The 20,743-nt window shown below is 42.5% G+C and overlaps 1 protein-coding gene across 5 annotated transcripts; it reads left to right on the forward strand.

Moving 5' to 3' along the window:
- Positions 1-467: 467 nt before the first annotated feature.
- Positions 468-13,258, forward strand: LOC116946042 (NXPE family member 2-like). Of its 5 annotated transcripts, none has more exons than XM_032960868.2 (7): positions 468-756; positions 1,342-1,416; positions 2,227-2,339; positions 4,149-4,834; positions 5,253-5,311; positions 11,276-11,494; positions 11,929-13,258. In XM_032960868.2, the coding sequence occupies exons 2-7, from the start codon at positions 1,404-1,406 to the stop codon at positions 12,459-12,461; spliced, it is 1,623 nt and encodes a 540-aa protein (XP_032816759.1). In that variant the 5' UTR covers positions 468-756; positions 1,342-1,403; the 3' UTR covers positions 12,462-13,258. The 5 variants fall into 5 exon arrangements, with proteins under 5 accessions (XP_032816759.1, XP_032816768.1, XP_032816785.1 ...); XM_032960877.2 differs by having other exon boundaries at positions 468-740; XM_032960886.2 differs by having other exon boundaries at positions 469-648.
- Positions 13,259-20,743: the final 7,485 nt, after the last annotated feature.

The raw sequence follows: 20,743 nt of genomic DNA on the forward strand, positions 1-20,743 counted from the left end.
GTGTTAGGCACCTCGTCATATGCCTATAAACAGAAAAACTGATAATCAGAAAATACTAAAAAAAAATAATTCGCGTTCGCCCCCATGGTGTTAAGTGCAGTCTCCAATCCCTGTTGATGTTATCTCTCTATGATCGCTAATCATATGTGCTATGAAGAAGACCCAATTTAATCTAGATATATATATTTTTTATCCCATTGTATGATTGACCAATGTGTGGAGTATACATAGCTCGGGCGCATGAGCGAGATGATTTTGTTGTTGTTGTTGTTGCGGCAATCGGTAACGAGAGCGACGACGTCGGGAGTCCGACGAGCAGTGGATAGACCATGGCTGAACGTGGCGTTTACCGGGGCACGAGAATTCCGTGGCAAGGCCGTACGGTGGATCTTTGCTCTTGTGGGACATCACAAAGGCGGATGACGTCACGCGCGGGGATCGATGACGCGCAGCAAAGCACGCCGCGCCCATTGTTTGCCCCGAGTGAGAAGTCTCTTGCCGCGGCGGCCGTCACCTGCCACGATCACGTTGGCTGATGACTTCGATGATTTCGTTTTTTTTTAACTTTGCTGTCGAGCTCTGCATAACGTCTCCTTCCGCCGTTATCTCGATCTGGCTCCGTGCGATGTGAAAGAAGTTCAACGTACTGTACGTGTCCGCGAGTTACCGTTCCAACTCTCAACCGTAATTAGCTTGAAGCTTAACATGAAGATTAAATCAATCTGCTCAAGAAACTGAAGGTTAAAATATATTGGGGTACGTGCTTGTCATTATGTGAAATGACAGAGGGGTTAATAATATACTTGGGGCTGAGTGTTGTAACGCATGAACTTTGTATTGTTTGACGTGTATACGGATACACCCAGCGTAATTTTTATATAATTATATATATATGGGTGCAGTCTGTGCAGGCTGGGTCGAACACCATCCGCTTATAAAATAAAGTCATCTTTAGTTCAGGTTGTGGAGTTAAATATACTGTGGTTAAGGATCACCAGAAGAATAAACACGCACGTGAATGGTAAACATGTTTATACGTTTTGATGTAAAACTTTCGTGACTGCAGGGATTCATATTCTTGGTTCTTTCGGTAAAGTCACGTAGAAGGGAAACAATACAATAATAAAAATATAAAACAATATATTTGTATTATTTTATTGTTTCCCTTGTACGGGACTTTACCGAAAGATATAAAACAATATATTTGTATTATTTTATTGTTTCACTTCTACGTGACTTTACCGGAAGAACCAAGAATATGTTTATACGTGTAATACCGCATCGTGTAACACGGTAAGTTGTCGCAGTCGCTTACAACCCACGTGCGGTTGGTTGTCTTAGGCGGAGCCTCCGGTCGAGCATCAACTGCTGACAGTCCCAGCTGCAGCAGCAAGAGAGATGAGATGATCAACACAGGTGCGCTTCTGCGGCCGTCTGGAACGCTCTTCCTTCCGATATTAGGAAGCCACCGGAGCTATGCACTTTTAAATCCAGATTGAAAACTAATTTATTTAGAACTGTTTTTGTGTTTAGTTTGTTGTCCTTCCCCGTATCTCCGATTAGCACGGTTGGCTACGTACGGTGCGAAAGAAGTTCAACATACAGTACAAGTGACCATGATTATGGTCACTCATAGTCATAGAGAATGTAAGTAAAGTAACTCGATTAATAAGTAGACAACACGCCTGCTTCCCCTGCCTGCCCAAGCACTTTGTGTTGTGTATTAAATAGTTTGCGTCGAACTTGGACCCATATCTAACAGAGAGGGAGGTTACTTGCCTATCAACACCTGGTAGTTCACCAACATTGGTGCGATCAAGCAGCCTGACTCTACTCGTGAGACAATGGGTAACCAAACCGGTTCAGAGTTTTCTATTGTTCAACCAATGCTGCTGAAATGATGCGCTCCCAAAAGGCAGTGTGGTTGATGGGACGTGTCAAAAATACTGGTATTTGTTACGTGGAGGGACAGATATCGGATAGAGGTGTACAGTATATTGTCTAATTATTTATCTATAATTAATGACGTTTACGTTCATGATTTGTTTGTGACTTATAAAAACTGATGCTTAATTTCCCATGTACTTTTTCTGTTCGTTACAAGTTAATCAGAAATAAAAATCGAACATTGTAGAATTTGAGCATTTTGTTGTTGAGGTCATACACTGTGAACATTTTAAATGAAATTAGTATTCAAACGACAAATAATACACCTTTTTTTTGCAGGAAAAATGAATTTCAAGACATTTAGAAGTCATATTACGGTCTCCAATATAATCGTTTTTATCACATCACTTGCAGCCGCACTCCTCATATATTGTTCAAATGGATATTTCAAGGTAAGTTTTAAGCACTGCCACCCTTTGAAGTTGGAAGATGTGCGGAAGTCGAGCTATTATATATTTCATCATCCGTGCAACGCCTTTCTTATCAAGATACCGTAACTATTTGCAGATGATTTGTCATTATACGTCTACCATAGAAATGTACACGTCCTTTAAAAAAGTTAAACCATTGATACAATGAACACGTGGACTGTTAAATTTTGATTTAAAGCTTTCGTGACTGCAGTAATTCATATTCTTAGTTCTTTCGGTAAAGTCACGTTGAAGGGAAACAACACAATTATTTTGTTGTTTCCCTTCAACGTGACTTTACCGAAAGAACTAAGAATACGTGGACTGTTGTCAACGTTATGAATCTCATCAGCAGTCAGGCATGTTGCTAGGTTGCCTGAAATGTTATATTATTTAATTTGTACGTGTATAAACATACCGAATAATATAAAACTTACAATATTTTGTTTAAAGTTCCAAGCTATGCTACCGACACTCAAAGTTAAATGCAGTCCATTGTTTTGCCTGATCATTGAAATTCTGAGGAAAAAAACCAAGTAATTGAGGGCTTTAGAGTGGTGGTCAAATATCATCTAATTTGCACTAGTTGGCCTGTGGCCACATCTGCCACACGGAAGCTACGCTGCCTTCTGCACATGCTTTTATTCTATGCTTTTATTACACATTTTTACTCCTTTGGCCCCCACTCCTTCCTGATTAGGCGCCACCTTTATATCTTTCAGATCCGCGCCTTACCTATTTAGGCCCCGCCTATGATTCTTTCGTCCCCTCTTTCTCTTTAAGCCCCGTCTCGGTCACAGGGTTTGGCTGATAATATCGGTAGTGGTGGGGGTGGGTGTGGGCGCGTGGCAGTGGCATTGCTGGGCGGGGACAGTAGAGGTAGGGCGGCTTCACGACCACCAAAATCCCTCCGAGCATTGTGATATTCTAGATTTGAAGTTTTCGTGACTGCAAGGATCCATACTCTTTGGTTCTTTCGGTTAAGTCACGTAGGTGAAAAGAAAATAATAATGAAATAATTAATGAATAAAATAAAACTGCAAATAACTGAATTAAATCATACAAACATAGACATAACTTCAACCGAGAAGATGGATTCAAATTTAGCAATCATTGGAAGGATGTTATAAACCAAGTTAAACCTTAGCTACCTTATAGTTCATATTCATATCCACATCCCCAGTCTTTTACTCTCAGCCCTGTTCACTACCATCACTAGGAAATGTTACGTGCATTGTTTTGACTGTGTTCCCACCAGCCGTGTTTCAAAAGGATCAACAGGAGCTTCTCCCCCCCCTACTCCACACTGCCCGCCCCCTGCATCTCTCCTCCCTGTCTTGCAGTGTTTTGATTGTGTTTTCAGCAGCCGTATCTCAACAGGACCAACTGGACCCCCCCTTACTCCACACCCCCCCTGCACCTCTTCTCCCTGGCTCCTCTCCCCCTCTGACCTTACATAATCGCTTCACAAACAGCTATCTTTGCCAACTACAATAAAGCATTTTTTTGCCGTGGTTGTCCCACCTGATGACGGAAGCTTGTGTTGCTTCCGAAACGTCGTGCTTTAATTGAGTTATTTTCAGTTTTTATTATTATTTAGTTTTCACCTATGTGACTTTACCGAAATAACCAAAGAACATTGTAATATTATGCGTGGTGAAACAAAACCTTTTGTGATTTTCTTTGATACACAACCTTAACAATGTTGTAATTTACAACCTGTCATTCAGTGCTCTATATAAGTTATACGATACAGCTTTTTGTAAAATGCAAAAACACTTTTTTTTTCAGAACACATGGAACCTTAAATCATTACCACCAAAAGTTCACTACCAAAATGCATTATTACTTCAAACAAAATATACAATCAGTGATACAATGACATATCCTTCAACAAAACATAAAATACCAATTTCAACCAACATCACTTGTTCTACATCTGCCAAGAACAGTCGAATCACAATATTAAACGGAGTAGAACCTCACACCGTTGGAGACACACTCCATGCTCAAGTGGAAATGTATGACTTTGGGAACAGAAGGAAGCTCTACGGTGGAGATTTCCTCCTCGCTCGGATTTTCAGTCCACGCCTTGGGGCTGCGTCTTCTGGCGTGGTGACTGACCTTGGCAATGGTGTGTACGATGTGAGGTTCACGCTCTTCTGGCCAGGAGACAGCAGTCTGGCCTTCACGCTCGTGCACTCCAGTGAGGCCGTGAGAGTGCTGGACAGAGTCCGAGAAACCGTTCCAGATAAAGTCACTTTCATGGGGACTTTTGTCAGCGGGAAGTCAAAAGAAGTAACTCCATGCCACATTTTTCCAAACACTGCCAAGCAAGTCTGCGATTTCACCGATCCACATTTACTTGAACCGTGGATGTGTGAAAAACCAAGTACGCTTCCTTGTTCGTCTCTTCTCACTATCAAATCACGCAACAGGAACATATTTAGTCAAGAGGAAGGTCGTTTTTTTACAAGGTAAATAAACATCTGATAATTTCTTCACGACTATGGTGTTCCTAATAAAAACCTCATCGAGGGCCCCACCACTGCTCTGCACGGGTTTATTCTAAGAATGCTGCGCTCACTGTGCGCACCTCTTCCACACGTGGGAAATTAAAGATGACCCACGGCAGAGTGACTGCGGCCACCCGAACCACACAATGGACCATATTACAAACAAGTTAATTCTGTAGTGCTACTCCCAAAGCTATCACATGGCTCACAAACTTAAAACTGGACATATAATTTACACGTATTTGCCATAGGGTAGAAGAAAAGACTGCAATTGTTTCCTTTGACCTGGAATATTTACAATATTCTTGTATTTATTTCAAGACATTTCTAGAACCAAATGTTTCCAGATGTCATACATTGTTTGCACTTTCTCTTGCAGAGAAAAGATATGGAAGCCAATTCCATCCGCATACAAAATAGATGTTGCCCCAATAACTGGTAAGTATATATAATAACAAATATTTTAAATGTTTATAAATGTGAACAAACTGCTTGTATAGTGCAAAAAAAGCTGTTGGGCAGGAGGTGTTGGCATCTATTACACTATGTAACACAATTTTTGTTCCTGGGTAGTGTTATTTCCTAATTGCTTATGCCTAAAAAGTATAGAAAATGTCTATTATTCCCCACAAACTTTGCTTTTGTGACCAGGACAGTGATGTTTTGAAATGTCCCTATTTTCAATGAGAAAACAGGCCAATTGGTGTATTTTTGTTCACATAAAGTCAGAAAAAAACCAACATAGGAATCAAAATTGAAATGTATTTATACTAAAGTAATACAAAAATTACTACAAAAGATTTAGAAGTGAGTAGTTTTTCGAGATTTACGATTATACTGTCAATCACTTTCACGAATCAGCCCCCAAATGTCGTCTCCCATAATTTTCTCGTTATACTGTCCTTGCTTACTTGATAGCGGCGTTAAAAGTCCAGTAAATCCTGGTGGAAGCACTCGCCTTGTTCCCCTGAGTACGCTCCCATGCTCTTCTTTAATTTAGCAAGATGAGCATCAAGGATATGGACTTTGAGGGACATCCTACAGCCCATTGTGCTGTAGTTCTTCACCAGAGTCTCAACCAGCTCCACATAGTTTTCGACCTCGTGAGTGCACAGGAAGCCACGAACCACTGCGACAAAGCTCTTCCAAGCCGCTTTCTCCTTACGAGTGAGCTTCTTTGGGAATGCATTGCACTCCAGGATCTCCTTTATCTGTGGTCCGACGAAGACACCGGCTTTGACCTTTGCCTCAGACAGCTTAGGGAAGAAGTCTTGAAGGTACTTGAAGGCTGCCGACTCCTTATCTACAGCTCTGACATTGTTTCATAAGGCCTAATTTGATGTGCAGTGGTGGCATCAGCACCTTCCGGGGGTCCACCAGTGGCTCCCACTTGACATTGTTCCTCCTCACAGAGAACTCGGTCAGCTGTGGCCAGTCCCGCCTGTGGTAGTGCGCCTTGGTGCCCCTGCTGCCCCAAAGGCAAAGATAGCAGGGAAACTTGGTAAAACCACCTTGGAGACCCATCAGGAATGCCACCATTTTGAAGTCTCCGATGACCTCCCAGCCATACTCATCATACTTCAAGGCATCCAGCAAGGTCTAGATGCTGTTGTAATCCTCTTTGAGGTGCACCGAGTGAGCCAGGGGAAGAGACGGGTACTTGTTACCATTATGGAGCAGCACGGATTTGAGGCTCCTGGATAAGCTGTCAATAAAGAGGCGCCACTCATTCTGGTAACAGGCGATTCCGATTGCCTCGAACAGATGGTCACATTGTGGCAGAAGCAGAGCCCATCTTTACGGGCGAAGAAGCTGCAAAAAGGTTGATGACGCTTCCTCTGATCTGCGACTTGCACACTTTCATCCAACAAGTTCCACTGCTTGAGCCGAGACGTAAAAAGCTCGGCATTGGACTTGGTGAGACCAAGATCTCTGATCAAGTCGTTGAGGTTTTTTTGGTTGGGGTAGTATGCGTTTCTCTCCTCAGCTCCACATCTGAAATTGTCATCTGGATCTACAATGTCTTCCTCGCTCTCTGACTTGCTGCTCTCTTCTAAAAACGGCTGCTCTCTCTCTCTGGAGGAGTGAGTACGGGGAGCTCATGGCAGTGTGGCACAGGGGCGATGGATGAAGGAAGGTCCGGATACGTGATAGCAGGTGCATTCTTGGCAGTCCGACGTTTGAAAGGGTCCACCATGTAGAAGTAGCAGTTGCTTGAGTGGTCAGTGGGTTCCCGACAAATTATTGGGATAGTGAACATCATGGCTCTCTTTTCCCCTCTGTACCATCCTACAAAAATACATTTATTTCACCCATGACTAATGTGTAAGAGATTCTCGCAACATTTTTCATATATGATATCTTTTTTCAATAACATTGAACATTGTAAAACATTAAAATTAAAAAACTTTTACAATTTTAAAATTTTAACTAATTTTATTACGTAAAATTCCGAGCAACAATTGTCCATCTTACCTTCCAGAGTGTTTTTGCATTGCTAGCAGGTGCAATGAGGTGCCCAGGGTTTGTCTTGATCCCCGACAGGCATGCCAAAATACGCCTTGTAGGCCTCACACATCTTAGCAGATGCTTCCACAGACTACTTTTTTGCTCTTGTCTTGATAAATTGGCCGCAGACATAGCAAAATGCATCTGCCGGATGCTAGCAGCCTCTTGATGCCACCTCAGAAAAATGCAGATATGTATCCACTTAGGCAGCTGGAACTAAGCTGAACTGGTGAGCTTAAGGCCCCTGTATTTATACTCCTATTTATATTACTGGAAAGTTCTAGAATGTTCTAGAAGTTACTCCAAGTTTACTCAGCAATGAATCTCTCTGGAATCTTCTGGAAAATAGGTAAATTTCTAAATATCAGTGTCCTGGTTACAAAAGCAAAGTTTGTGGGGAATAATAGCCATTTTCTGTACTTTTGAGGCATAAGCAAATAGGAAATAGCACTTATTACCCAGGAACAAAAAAATTGTTACACAGTGTTACCAAACACTGCTTAAATTTCTTACTTGCCTTGTTTTACTTTATTCCTCTAAAGGCCCACTGAGATTCCTTTTCAAGTGAGACTTTGCATAGTTGCAATCATATAACAATTATTGTATGCACTCTATATTAAATGTGATTCGTGATCCCAGGATGAATATCTGAACACTTGGAGATATCTCAGAATTTTCCCCAAAGTTCACTAAAATTGCAAAATGAATACTAATATATACTTTTATAAGTTCGATTTAGTGTCTCAAGTACTGTAGTTATATTCTCCACGTTCTTGTCAGCTATTGATCATAAACTGTTTATTTACTAATACACATATATAGGGACCTCTGAATGTACTTTTGAAGTTCAATTTGTATGCGTTACAAATTTCATGAATGAAGAAATATATACTGGTATTTTTGCTGTTGCAAAGATACGATCAAAAACATTGTAAATATATAAACTATTTAGGGAATAGTAGAGAGCCATGCCAGTCAAAGCCTGACATCAACTTCTCAATGTAACTTGAATATAGTTAAACACTTATTTTAAACTTTAAAGGATATAAATATACAGTACTGGGAAATGTTAGGTTAGTATTTGGGGTAAAGATTTGTCGAGCTGTGCTCCTACACCTGTAACGTATGTATAAAATATTTTCGCATTACATTTAGTGTAATATTCATTTTTGGATTCTGATTCCAAACGGTTTGAATGTTATTGGCTGGCAGCATAATAAAATTGGAACCTAATTGTAAAACTATGTTAGACATCACTTTATACTGGTAGGAACGAAGTTGTAAACTGAGTGTACCAGCCTGCAATAGATTAATGTGTCCGTCCGTCCGTCCATCCGTCCGTCCCCTTTCAATACTTTAACGAAGTGAAATCTCGTGCTGTTGGGTGTAAAGTCAGCAATAGACAGCGCAGAGACTTGTCCTACCAGCCCACCCTGCAGGGACCTGTTTTCCAAAATAAGAAATACTAAAATGTATTTTAGTACCGTTTAACTGTACATTGATAAATACCCCATGTCAGTGTTTTTGGAAAGTTTACATTTACATTATATTAAAAACAGCATCCATTCCTCACTGGTGCTGCAGCACAGGTTGGGTACTCATGCTTTCATAGAAAAGGTATGACGATTCCATGTGTTTACTGCCTTAAATCAACAGGGAAGTTCAATCTCTGTAAGCTCTACCCCTTCCTCTGTAGGACCCGGCCCTTCTGATTTAGGCCCCACCGCCTTTCTCTTTATTCCCCGCCCCTTTACATCTTATTCAGGCCCCGTCGTTTCCTCGTTCAGGCTCTGCACCTTTCACTTTTAAGTCCCGCCCCGTCTTATTTAGGCCCCACCTCTTTCTGTTTAGGCCGTGCCCCTTCCTCCAGACAGGATTGGGCTGGTTTAGTTTAACACATAGGGTTTCGCGACTAATATCCATAATACAGGTTTTTTTGGGTTAGATTGCATAAATATAAATGTGTCGTTAAACCCGCCACCACCCGACACAGCCAATTAGTAAGGTTTGTCACGTCAGCAGAACATGCCAATTCGTTACTAGTACAGCACATCAGTGTGTTGGTGAGCAAAGCCACAACATTTACAATCTGATTACAACGTTTTGCCAGTAATTACAACTAGCTTCATCGGGCGACAGACAGATTTGTGGAGAAATCCTCCTGTTTTGTTCCTTAAATAGCGTGGTAGATGTGATGACAGCATTTGTGAGCACTTATTCTTGCGCAAAGCGGGAGGGGGGGATTTATGAATGTGTATAAATGACATTGGGTATCTATTGCCGGTTGGGTTATTTATATGGTAATCGGCGTACATCATGCATGCACATTATGCAAGCCCATTGTTCTTTTACCTCCTGTCGATTATGTGCAGTAAAATAGCCGTACTTATTATTGTTCAATGGTAATCCCTATTGAAGTATGGTGACCTGTATAGGCATGCATGTAAACATTGTATTACTTGATGATTAGCTTCCAAGCAGCACTAAGTCTGTAGCTATCCGAATGGTTAAAAGAATTTTTATTTCTCAATTTCGATAGATTCTCTAATTAGTCTTGGCCAGTAGTAACTCGTTTTGCACAGAACTTAAACATGATCAAAATCAATTGATTGTCCTTGTTGGCAGGCGTGTTCTGCCACTCCCGATAGTTGTATTCAGGAGTATTTAATATTTATTTGATGTTCTTTTACTCTCGTGGTGATCATTCGTCCCTTGTTCCCAACAGAGCATTTTCCACACGTGCAATTAGTCCGGTACACACCTTCTGTTGATAGCTTCGGTAATACATCTTTTGTAGCAGATATAAGTTTCTGTATTTTATGTACTGTGCCAAATCTGACTCGGATGTTTTGCTTTTCCAAACATCTGGCTAGTTTATCAGTTACGCCCGCAATGTAGGATATTTTGATAGTTTAATTACTTCGTCAGTTTCAACGGTCGTGTTATTTTATTTGGTTTTGGCATTCAGTGCCCTGTTGGTTTTGGTAGTGGTGGGGGTTGTGGAGGTGGTTGGGGGGGGGGGGTCATCAGCAGCAGTGGGTTGGGACAGTCAGGGAAGTGGTGGGCTGCTACAATAGGTAGGGGTGGGAAGGATAAACGATTACCAAAATCCCTCACAGAGCAATATAATAGATAATGTAACATTACTAACTTTAACTGCATTGTATTTACAAACGGCTGTAAATGTACAAATCATAATACAGTAAAACTTTGGATTGCGAGCATAATTAGTTCCGGAAACGTGTTTGTAATCCAAAGCACTCGTATATCAAAGCACTCGTATATTAGTTGTGATCACGGGATGCTCTGCAGCCAAAGCGTATACGTACTACTACTCGTATTGCAAGACCTTGCTTATTTATTAAATTTATTTCAATTTTTTGCTCGTCTTGCAAAACACTCGCAGACCAAGTTACTCGCAATCCAAGGTTTTACTGTAAAGGTTTTTGGTTAGATTGTGTATGTATAACTAACATGTACCAATATATGGATAAAAGGGCTTCTGCAATGTTGCATTAAAGGCTGCTTCTTTAATAAGATACACCCGCAATCCCCCTGCTTGTTTTGATCGAAGTTGTCCCGGATTTTAGACTGTGTTTTTTTCTATATGCAATGGGCTTCACATTCTATGTGAAGTAGTCTGCCCAGTGGCAAGTCTTGAGCTATCCGATTGCGAGTGTTCTTCTCCATTTCCTTACACGGACACCCTTCCTTTAAGTTGTCAAGTAGCATTTCATTTTTTTTTTTGCTTCTTGGCCTCTTTGCCAACATCCATAACCCCTATGAGAATGGTGTACAAACACCATCTCATGCCAATCAACAATGCTTTAAATAGGTGATCTTTTATTCATTATACACGTAATAATAAACAAATGCGGTATGTTCTTGTTATAGACTTGTTGGAAAGCAGCCTGCCCAATTGCAGCATGGGAATGGGGAATCCAAGTCCAAGCGGATATTACGTCAAAAATGCATGGTGTTCGTCATATTGCAAAATGAAGAATTTCTCTTCGCCATCATTGGTTCTGGGCTGTTTGAAGGGGAAAAACGTATTTCTCCTTGGTGATTCGACAATAGGACAGTGGTTCAGTTATCTTGTTCATTTCACCAATGGTAAGGAATGACGATACTCATTCATTTGTATTCATGAACCACTGCTCTTAACAGTAAATCTCTCAAACATTTTTCTGATTGAAATGCATGCAAATGCATTCATGCATGATGCACTGAATGTGCACACTTTTATGCCGATGCACAGCTTAAAGCATTGTGTGTACGTTTTCTAGAGGCACATGAAAACCATCACAGATTGTTCGTTTTTCAACATTGAGTTATAAAGCATCTATTATTTAGTGGTGACATTTTCATGCCATTTTCTACAAATATAACATTGTCATCTACAGATTGGTCCTCATGGTAAATACCATAAAATTCTAGAAAAAGTTTTCATTATAAAAAATCTAACAACTGCATAACTTCTTAATAATATATATCTGTACCGTTGCAGAACAATAATAGTGTGTGTGTGTGTGTTGCCCTTTCTGCAGGTTTCAGAATTGTAGATCGTTACATTCCTGGAAAACATATGCCAAATGTTGCCATTAATGAAGACAACAACATTACATTGAATTGGTATTGTCACAACTATCCTTTTATTGCCACGAAAGGAACTTACACAAAAGACTTCAGATACGTAGCGAATCGAATTGATAACATCACCGGTGGGAGCGATACGATCGTAGCAATCTCCCTCGGCGCTCATTTCACGCCCTTCCCTCTGCACGTGTTTCAAACGAGAATGCACAACATTAAAGCGGCAGTGGAGAAACTCCTGATTCGGAGCCCTGAAACGAAGGTCATCGTTAAATTATCCAACGTGAGAGAAAACAGCGGAGTGGCGATCTTTAATAACTGGAACACATTTAAGCTTAACCAAGTCCTCTTGGAAGTGTTTAAAACCATGAATGTGGCATTCGTTGATGCGTGGGATATGACTGCTGTACTGAACTCTGCTAAAATTCACCCGAATGAGCATATTGTAAAAAACCAAATTGATTCATTCTTATCTTTTGTTTGCTAGCGTTATTTTCACTCCATATGCAATGGCAGTTAACTGTGGGAACCAGAAAGTTACAGTACTTATTGCTTTACTTGGGAAATACTGTACTGTTTCATCCATCTGTTAATATAAAGTCATACTTTATGAAAGTATATATATTGAATGAAATTTCTAAAACCCCTGAAACAAATGCTATGAACCTGAATGATATCGCTGTTAGGCAGTTATATGTTTCATTGAAATGGTCATTGGGCCCAAGAATGCACTGCAAGGTGCATTGCGCATTGTTATCAAAAGAACAAACCTTTCCGCAATAGATTGTTCCGGCAACATTATCATTTAACTTTTAATATATATATCCGTTTATTTACGAATACTTTTGATTATTGAAGGGTTTGTCCAGTGTTCAATATTTTACAAATTAACAACACTCCATGGTGTTAAGTGCAGACTCCAACCTTGATTAACTCTATCTGTCTGGCCTCTAAGTGCTTATAATGAAGGGTCATTTCCAGAAGGGTCACTCATGACAGTAAACAGCGTATATAAACCTTTTTTCATTTAAGGCCACTGTCATTGACGAATATGTTGCGTTTAGAAGGGTCACTTATGACAGTATACAGTGTATATAAACCTTTTTTTCATTTAAGGCCACTGTCATTGACGAATATGTTGCGTTTTTGTTAATTGTGCTTGTACAACACTGGATACGCAGCATCACCAAATAATACACTGCAGTATGTGCATTGTTTATCGACAAGAATGACAATGTATTTGCATGAACATGTAATTAGAACGAACATGTAATTTGAACTCGAGTGTGTGGCTGTTAGCAGACATCTTTGGCGTGTGTCTGTGTCGACGATTCCATGTGTCTGTGCTCCCAATTATTTGTACAAAAGCCCGTAGCAAAATGTAGGCTGCCTCTCCCTTACTGGGTTGGCTTGTAGGATTGTTTTAAATTGATATGAAAATATTCATGGGTCTTTCGGTAAAGTCACGTAGATAGTTTCAAAGAAAATAACAAAAAATAACAATTTGTGATAATTTATTTTTTTGTTCTTTTCTTTGAACCTATATACGTGACTTTACCGAAAGACCCAATAATATGAATTCCTGCAGTCACGAAAGCTTTAAGTCATGATATGAAAATGTAAAGTGCATGTTATCATTTTTTTAAGTTGCTGGTGTTGGTTTTACGCCACGTGTAATTTTTTGCTTATGACGCAGCGGAGGAGCTTACAGTGCGTGTGTGTGTGTTGGGCAATTTGCACATTAAAAGTGCACCTTGCCTAGCACAGGCGCCGGGGTCTTCGTCACCGCCACTTAGTAGCGAACTGCGGCTGTTGTTGGTGGTGGGCGGGGTGCGTGTGTGTGAAATAATCGCGTTCCACTCGTTTACTAGCGTGTAACGAGAGCCAATAAATCATCTATTGAACTAACTAATAACGCAGTAACGATTTTACGCAAACGTGCGCGGATAACCGCACTTAAACCGACACAGCCTTGCAAGGCAGTAAGCACGTTAACTCTGTCACTGGGCCAAACTTAGATACCAGCCCCGAACCAGCAAAAGCAATTTGTCTCGGTGTGCATGCAAAACATCGTGTGCTTCTTCTGCTGGAAGCTGTCGCAGCCGCAAGTCTGTCGCAAAGGAGCCTTCGACGTGACAGCTGTCACCCCGATGAGCGGTCAGGAGAGGACGCCCCATGGTCCCCTTTGCACGGCCTGGGTCCACCCAGCAAGCGGAGTCGGCGGCCCCCCGGAGTGGACACGAACAGAATCGCCCCCCCCCACCTCCTCCCCACGCACGGCTCGTGGCTCAGCCTCACGACCCCGTCCAGTCCGCGAAGTACCCGAACGACCTATCACCTCCCCACACACGATCCGGCAGTGGCGATCAATATCACGAAAACGTTATATTTGTAAGGTGCATTTTCATCCGGAGATCCCAATGCACCGTGTACGGAAAGCAGGGAATTATTAGAACGATAGTATTTCTTTTCCACATACAGCTGTCTACAAATATTATACGTGGCCTCAAATATTAATGAAACAATGAGCCAGAGACACTGAGGTGTCGGGCACAAATATTGTATCTTCAGAATCCTCAAGGTCGATACGTCTGGTAATTTATATCTTGGACTTTAACACTGAGCTGTAAAGATGAGGATGCTACCTCGTGTGACTGTGGACAGTTGGGTATTTTTGTTTGTTAGCAGATGAGTGCTGGTCACGTCAATCCGTTATCTGAAATGCGCATGTTACGTGAGTATTTCAGATAACGCGTTAAAGGCGCCGCCCTGCAATAGCCCGCCTGCGTCCTCTACTCGAGGGAGATCTAGAGGGCGTCTGTTCTATACTTCTCCACGATGTCCAGGCGTGTTGAAAGAAGCGGGCCGACCCACACTTTGCCTCAACCACACGAACGCTGCGCATCGACTATAGCTGTGGAATTATCATCATCATCGTCGTTGGTGTATACTGCTGGGCGGACAGAGGTCGCGGAGATTAATGCGCTTGTCCCATGGAGACTCAATCCAACCGAGACCTCTGGATTGAAGGTCGAGTGCGCTAACCATTTACAGACCGTTGGGGGCAAGTGCTATTAGGGGTCGTCCATAAATGACGTCACGCACCTGGGGCGGGGGGGGGGGTCAGACATTTGTGACGATGTGTGACGAAGGGGGGGGGGGGTTTGAGAAATGTGACATCACGTCAAAATGCGCAACTTTAAACAAATATAGACAACACGTTCTACTTAATTAAATATACTTTTTAATAAATGTTTTCTCCTACAACATCAGAGTGCTGCGCCACATTTAATAAGCACTACAATGACAACAATAGTTTAAAGCGATTTGAAGCATGTTTTATTTGGAGGGTGTGGGGTCTGACCCCACACCCTCCACGTACTTTGTGACGTCATATTTGAAGGGGGGGTCTGACTTTTTGTGACGCCGTGTGACTAAGGGGGGGGGTCAAAAAAGTCCAACATCGCGTGACGTCATTTATGGACGGCCCCAATCAATAAGATTCTCTTAAACCTAATTCTACTACTGATAAACCATCTTTGTCTTTGACAATAACCTTTGCACTTCACGCTTCGAATTTGACTTTAATCCTAAGTTTTATGTCTATCTATACCATCCACTTATATCGGTAACTTACACCCATTATCTGTACTCTATGTGTACATTATACGTACTGTATTTGTCACCATTGTACAACTTACATGTGTTCTATTCTCAGTAGCATTACAAGTAGTCATACTCTGGGTGCATGGGCATGTTATATAATAAACAGTATTAGGGTTAGATCATTAAGAATTACAAGTATTAACTACACAGTGCTAAAACCGCTCCAATTGAATATATCACAAACTAACAATTCAAAGCCAAGCTTAAAGTCTAGAACAAGTCGAGAACAAGTCTAGAACATTTCTAGAACGATCAAAAACAACCTTTGGGTCCTTTACCTGTAAAATGCAACAGCACGTGGTGTCACACAGCAATTTTCAACTGTGTCGCCATTAACCACGTGACTGGTGTACACGTCCGGTTAATCAATAACCCTGCCAGCCCCCCACAGGCCCAACTCAGTCATCACATGCTGGTGGTCACCCGTGCATTGATGTACTGCACAGCACATAAGGACTTATTAAAAGAGTGGTCCATTCCTAATGTGCCACAGTACCACCCGAGGTGGCAAAGTCTAGCAATGATTTTTGTAATCCTCCATGTGTGTGGGACATATTCTGATATGATAACCTTTGCGGAGTGGCAGCTTAGTTGTAGTTACCATGATTATTATGTCCATACCCGATGATAGGCGTCCGGAACGATGAAATGGGCATTATTACTGAAAAACTACCTAGACCAAAGCCAGTTAGGTCACAAACTGGTCTTTATTGGTTTAAATACACAATGGAAACACAGGATAATTAGGAATACCATAGTGAGGTAAGGAACTAATTGAAAATGCTAAACATTGAAATTCGCATATACTTAGTCAATGATACATGTAATCCCATATATATCGTTAGTGATGGGTATATGTGAAGAAGGTTACATTATTGTTATAAAGCTCTGTGTGTACTTAGATGGTGTTAACAAGGGTAACCAAGTCCAGAATCACCACACTGTGCATCAATGTACACTACTACTACCACAGTAATACAATCAGAATCACCATCCTCTGTCACTCATCAAACTGCTCGTTTATCTCGTCATCTGTCTCCCCGAGTTCAAAGTCAGGTTCTGGATTTTCTTGCAGTTTTTGGTTACTGCAGGTCTGCAACCGGCACATGTCTGTGCATGTCAGTCCATTTGACAGGCACGTGCAGCTTGGCATTTTACATGAATGCACACACTTGCATGCTAGCAATTCCAAGACCACATCTGGTGCGGGTGGGGAGCGCATCCAGTAAATGGCCAGCTTGCCATCATCGTCTGTCCATCCATACTCAGTAGGGCTTGGCACCACAGGGTTAGCCTGCAGACAGCACTTCCATATTACTGCCTGATAGTTGGCTCGTTGAACATGCATGAAGAGAGACAGTCTCTACATGGTGGCAGCTGGCTGGACTCGACTTCTCTTTTGGTGCAGAGTTCGTTCACCTCATAAGTGCTGCTATTAGCAACATACATGCGACAGTTGAACTGCTCAATTTTTTAGAACAGCTCATCACACTCACATTCCATAACTGCCCCAGTCAACTAAAAGTCTCTTGGCAGGACATGTCATTTCTCACCATCTTTAGGGCATTCAGCTTCCCTCGACCGTCGATTGCACTGACAGTGTCGCAGCCTGTGAAGGCGTGTAAGCCAATTAGGCTGTCACAGATGCTGTCTCCAAGTGACCTTGCCAGTTTGCTGATATCAACAAAGCGTGTGCGGTTCTGTCCCACACTTCTGGTAGATGGGACAGGTGGTGTCCTTCTGGAAGCCAAAACAAAGCACCATGACATCGGTGTCCTCAGCTGTGATGATAACTGCCTTTGAGCCCACAATTGCTGCATGTAATGCATGCAGGAGCAGACGGGTGTCAGCTTCTTCATGCATGGAGTGCAGCTCTGCTAGTTCCTCACACTCATCTTTTGTCAAGCTGTAGCAGGTTTCCTAACAGGTCATGTACAACACCTTGCCATGCAGCATCTCTCTGTATCGTGGGAGTTTGCACTCTTCCACCAGCAACTTGATGAGACTGGTCTTGTTGGAGGGACTGCACAGGAATTTTCTCCACTGCTGGATGTGGTGTCCCCCTGCAAGGTTCTTGTACTGGAGAGTGGTGTCTGCACCCCGTTTCAGTCGTTCAGCATCTGTGATCGAAGTCTGTCGGTAGACATCAAAGACAACATCAATCCTCTCACTCTGTGCCCCCTCGTGGAGGACCTGGGTCAAGGCTGACTCTGCCACCTGTGCAAAGGTTTTGTTGTTGCCATTCATTTTTTGGACTAGGCTCATCCCATCAATGATGGAAGTAGATGGGGTTGGAATGTCTTCTGCAGGAGACATTCTTTTCAAGCTCTCTGGCAAGTGCAGCCTTGTTTGTTTGTTTGTTTTTCGTAGCGACCCATCAGCATTCGCCAGTGCCCATGGCAGTGGGCCCAGTGGGTGGACAATGACATCCTTCATATTCATCTTCCTGCTTTCAGCAACCAGGATCATGTGGCTGAACAGGTTTCAATCTGCCTACAAAACTACATCCTGTGCTTTCTTTCCATGTGCTGTTTTGTGCTGATATTGGAGAATGTCTTCAGACTTTGCTTGGTCATCTTGTCGTGGAATTTCACAGATGGTGGGTCCTCAGCTAACCTTGTTTGCTTGAATACCTGGTAGGCCTCTTCTCCTATCTCAAGAGCTCTCAAAAGATCCCTGCTCACATCAGGTGAAGCCATGGTGGCAGTGGAGAGGCTAATTAGATCAGTCTCATCAGGTGACATAGGATTGATCCAGTTATTCTCCATAAGGTCAATTAGAGACTGAATATCTGCTTCATCTCTCTTGATCCTTGGACCCTGTAGATCTGGATGGGATAGTTTGGACCTGCCTTGACCTATCAGGTATCTCAGCTGCCTGAGGTACATGCTTCTGTGCTCAGCTGTTAGGTAATATTTGATCACGGCTCCTGGCTTCAAGCTGAATCCCTTTGTCCCTCCAGCTGTCTGGGTGTCTTTGTTCACCGTTTCTTCTATAGCTTGGTCAACAGGGATTCGGTCAAAGGGATTGGTGGAGCCCAGTTTAACGAAAAGCCTCCTTCCATGAATTCCGTGTATACATCTGAGTGTGTGATGGGCAGCTGAGACATCTGGGCGTAGTAGTACGGGAGGTAGGGTACATAATTAATCCTATCATAAGCGAAGCACCATGGGATAATTGCTCGAATGCTTGCCAAGTGTAGCATCCAGTCTTCCTCTCTGTATGCTCGGATGAGCCACAACAAGATTTCAACCATCTCCAAATACGACATCCAAAAGGTCGAGAGGCTGCCGTTTCCACCTCTGAGGAACTCGCGGTAGACTTCAAACAGTTCCATGATGCGTGTACATGAGCTGTTCTCGAGGACCTCCTTCAAAGCGACTTGTGAGACTTCCTTCCCAAGGTTGTCAATGGTCCTCAGTGCCTCATCCAGGTGAACCATGTTGTTCATGTGAGTTGCTTCCAACCAGGACAGGAAACCATTCCATGTCAGTTGCATGAGAGCCTCATACAGGAGTTTGTGTAGTCGCACTTCCCTGTTGTACTTGCGGCCATCCATAACACCAGCAATGGAGCCTTCTGCGATCATGCCAGACTCAATGCAGAGATCTCGGAGTCCAGCATCTTGGAAACGCTTTCCTATCATTACCAGCAGTGTGCAGATGATGTGGAATACCCCAAGCCTGACGATGATATCATGGAACTTGTGATCTCGACAGCCTTTGCATACAGGGCTTGGTCAAATACGCAGACAATCTTTGTCAAGCTTAAGTACTGCATGACGCTCAGTGACTGGTTAAGCACCTTGTTGACAGTAGACATTTGTGTCGCTGGAACATTGATGGTAGGCAGATAGCCTACATTGTCGGGGATGACCGTCATCTCACCTCGAGTCAGGATGTTGAAGCCTGTCCAGCTGCTGATTGACTGGCCTTCTTGTTATGACATGCGTGCTAGGACCCAAACAAGGTTCTTCTCTCTGGCAAGCTGAGTATTGGCTGCGGTATCGGCATCTGCACTTTTGCTTTGTGATGGCCCCACTCGTTGTCCAGTGTTGTAAGTTGGTAAGATTGGCGGGGGTGCATTAATACTTCTCTGCTTTGTTTTGGCAACAGTGGGCATGGGTTGGGCAGGAACTGGGTTGACTGGCTTTGCTTGCACAGCAATCCCATTGACTCTGTGAGATGTTCCCTCACCACTGACGGTTTCTTCAAGGCGATCGACATTGTCCCAGGCTAAAGTTGTGAATATACCAGGACGGATGTTAGCTGGTAGGGCAATATCTCTCCCTGATGATGAGAGGTTCTGAAGACACAGGGCAGTGACGGTCTCTTCCATCTGCGAATAGGACAAACTGTGACCAAGTCGGTTGAGGATGTTTATCAGCTCTACATTCCCTGACAATGACTTGACACTGAATGGCAGACCAATATGCTTGGAAGGCTTGGTCTTTCCACATGTCACTGCATAAACTATGTCATGGCCAAATGATTGCAGAATCCGCTGAACTCTATGGGATGAATGATCAGGATCATTTACGCCTGTGAGTAGATAGTACAGGAAGACAATGAGCGACTCTAGAATGGTAGGACATTCTGCTTCTGGTTTGACTTCAGGCGGCCAGGCTTGAGGAACATCTTGACTCTTGATGTCCTCTCTCAATATGATGGCTGATTTCGTTATAACAACTTGAGCACCGACACTTTTTAGGGTCTGTAGCTCCCTTTTGAGAGACTGATTTTCTTTGGCAAGTTCCCTCATGGACAGGTTACCTGGATGGAGTTTTCCTTTCCCATCAGCAAATGCACTCTCCAGCTTTTGCCTTATGTGCGTTTTGGTTGATTCCTTGACTTGGACAATGCCTAGGGAGTTCATTGAAGCAACCAGTCTATAAGTGAGATCAGTCATTGTCATCACTTGAGGATTGCCAAAAAGCTCCATCCTGATGAAGAGGAACAGCTCATTGTTTGACTGGTTCACAGCAGCTTCGCACGGCTGCAGAGAATAAACTTTTCAATGATATGCAATTCAACCAGGTTATTTCTTAAAATGCGGAGACAAATTGTGATGAAAGATGCAAAAAAACCCACTAATTTAAGTCTT

Source organism: Petromyzon marinus, chromosome 2 (genome assembly GCF_048934315.1).
Source record: "Petromyzon marinus isolate PM22_M1 ecotype Great Lakes invasive population chromosome 2, UKy_Petmar_22M1.pri1.0, whole genome shotgun sequence".
In the NCBI taxonomy this organism is placed as follows: domain Eukaryota; kingdom Metazoa; phylum Chordata; class Hyperoartia; order Petromyzontiformes; family Petromyzontidae; genus Petromyzon; species Petromyzon marinus.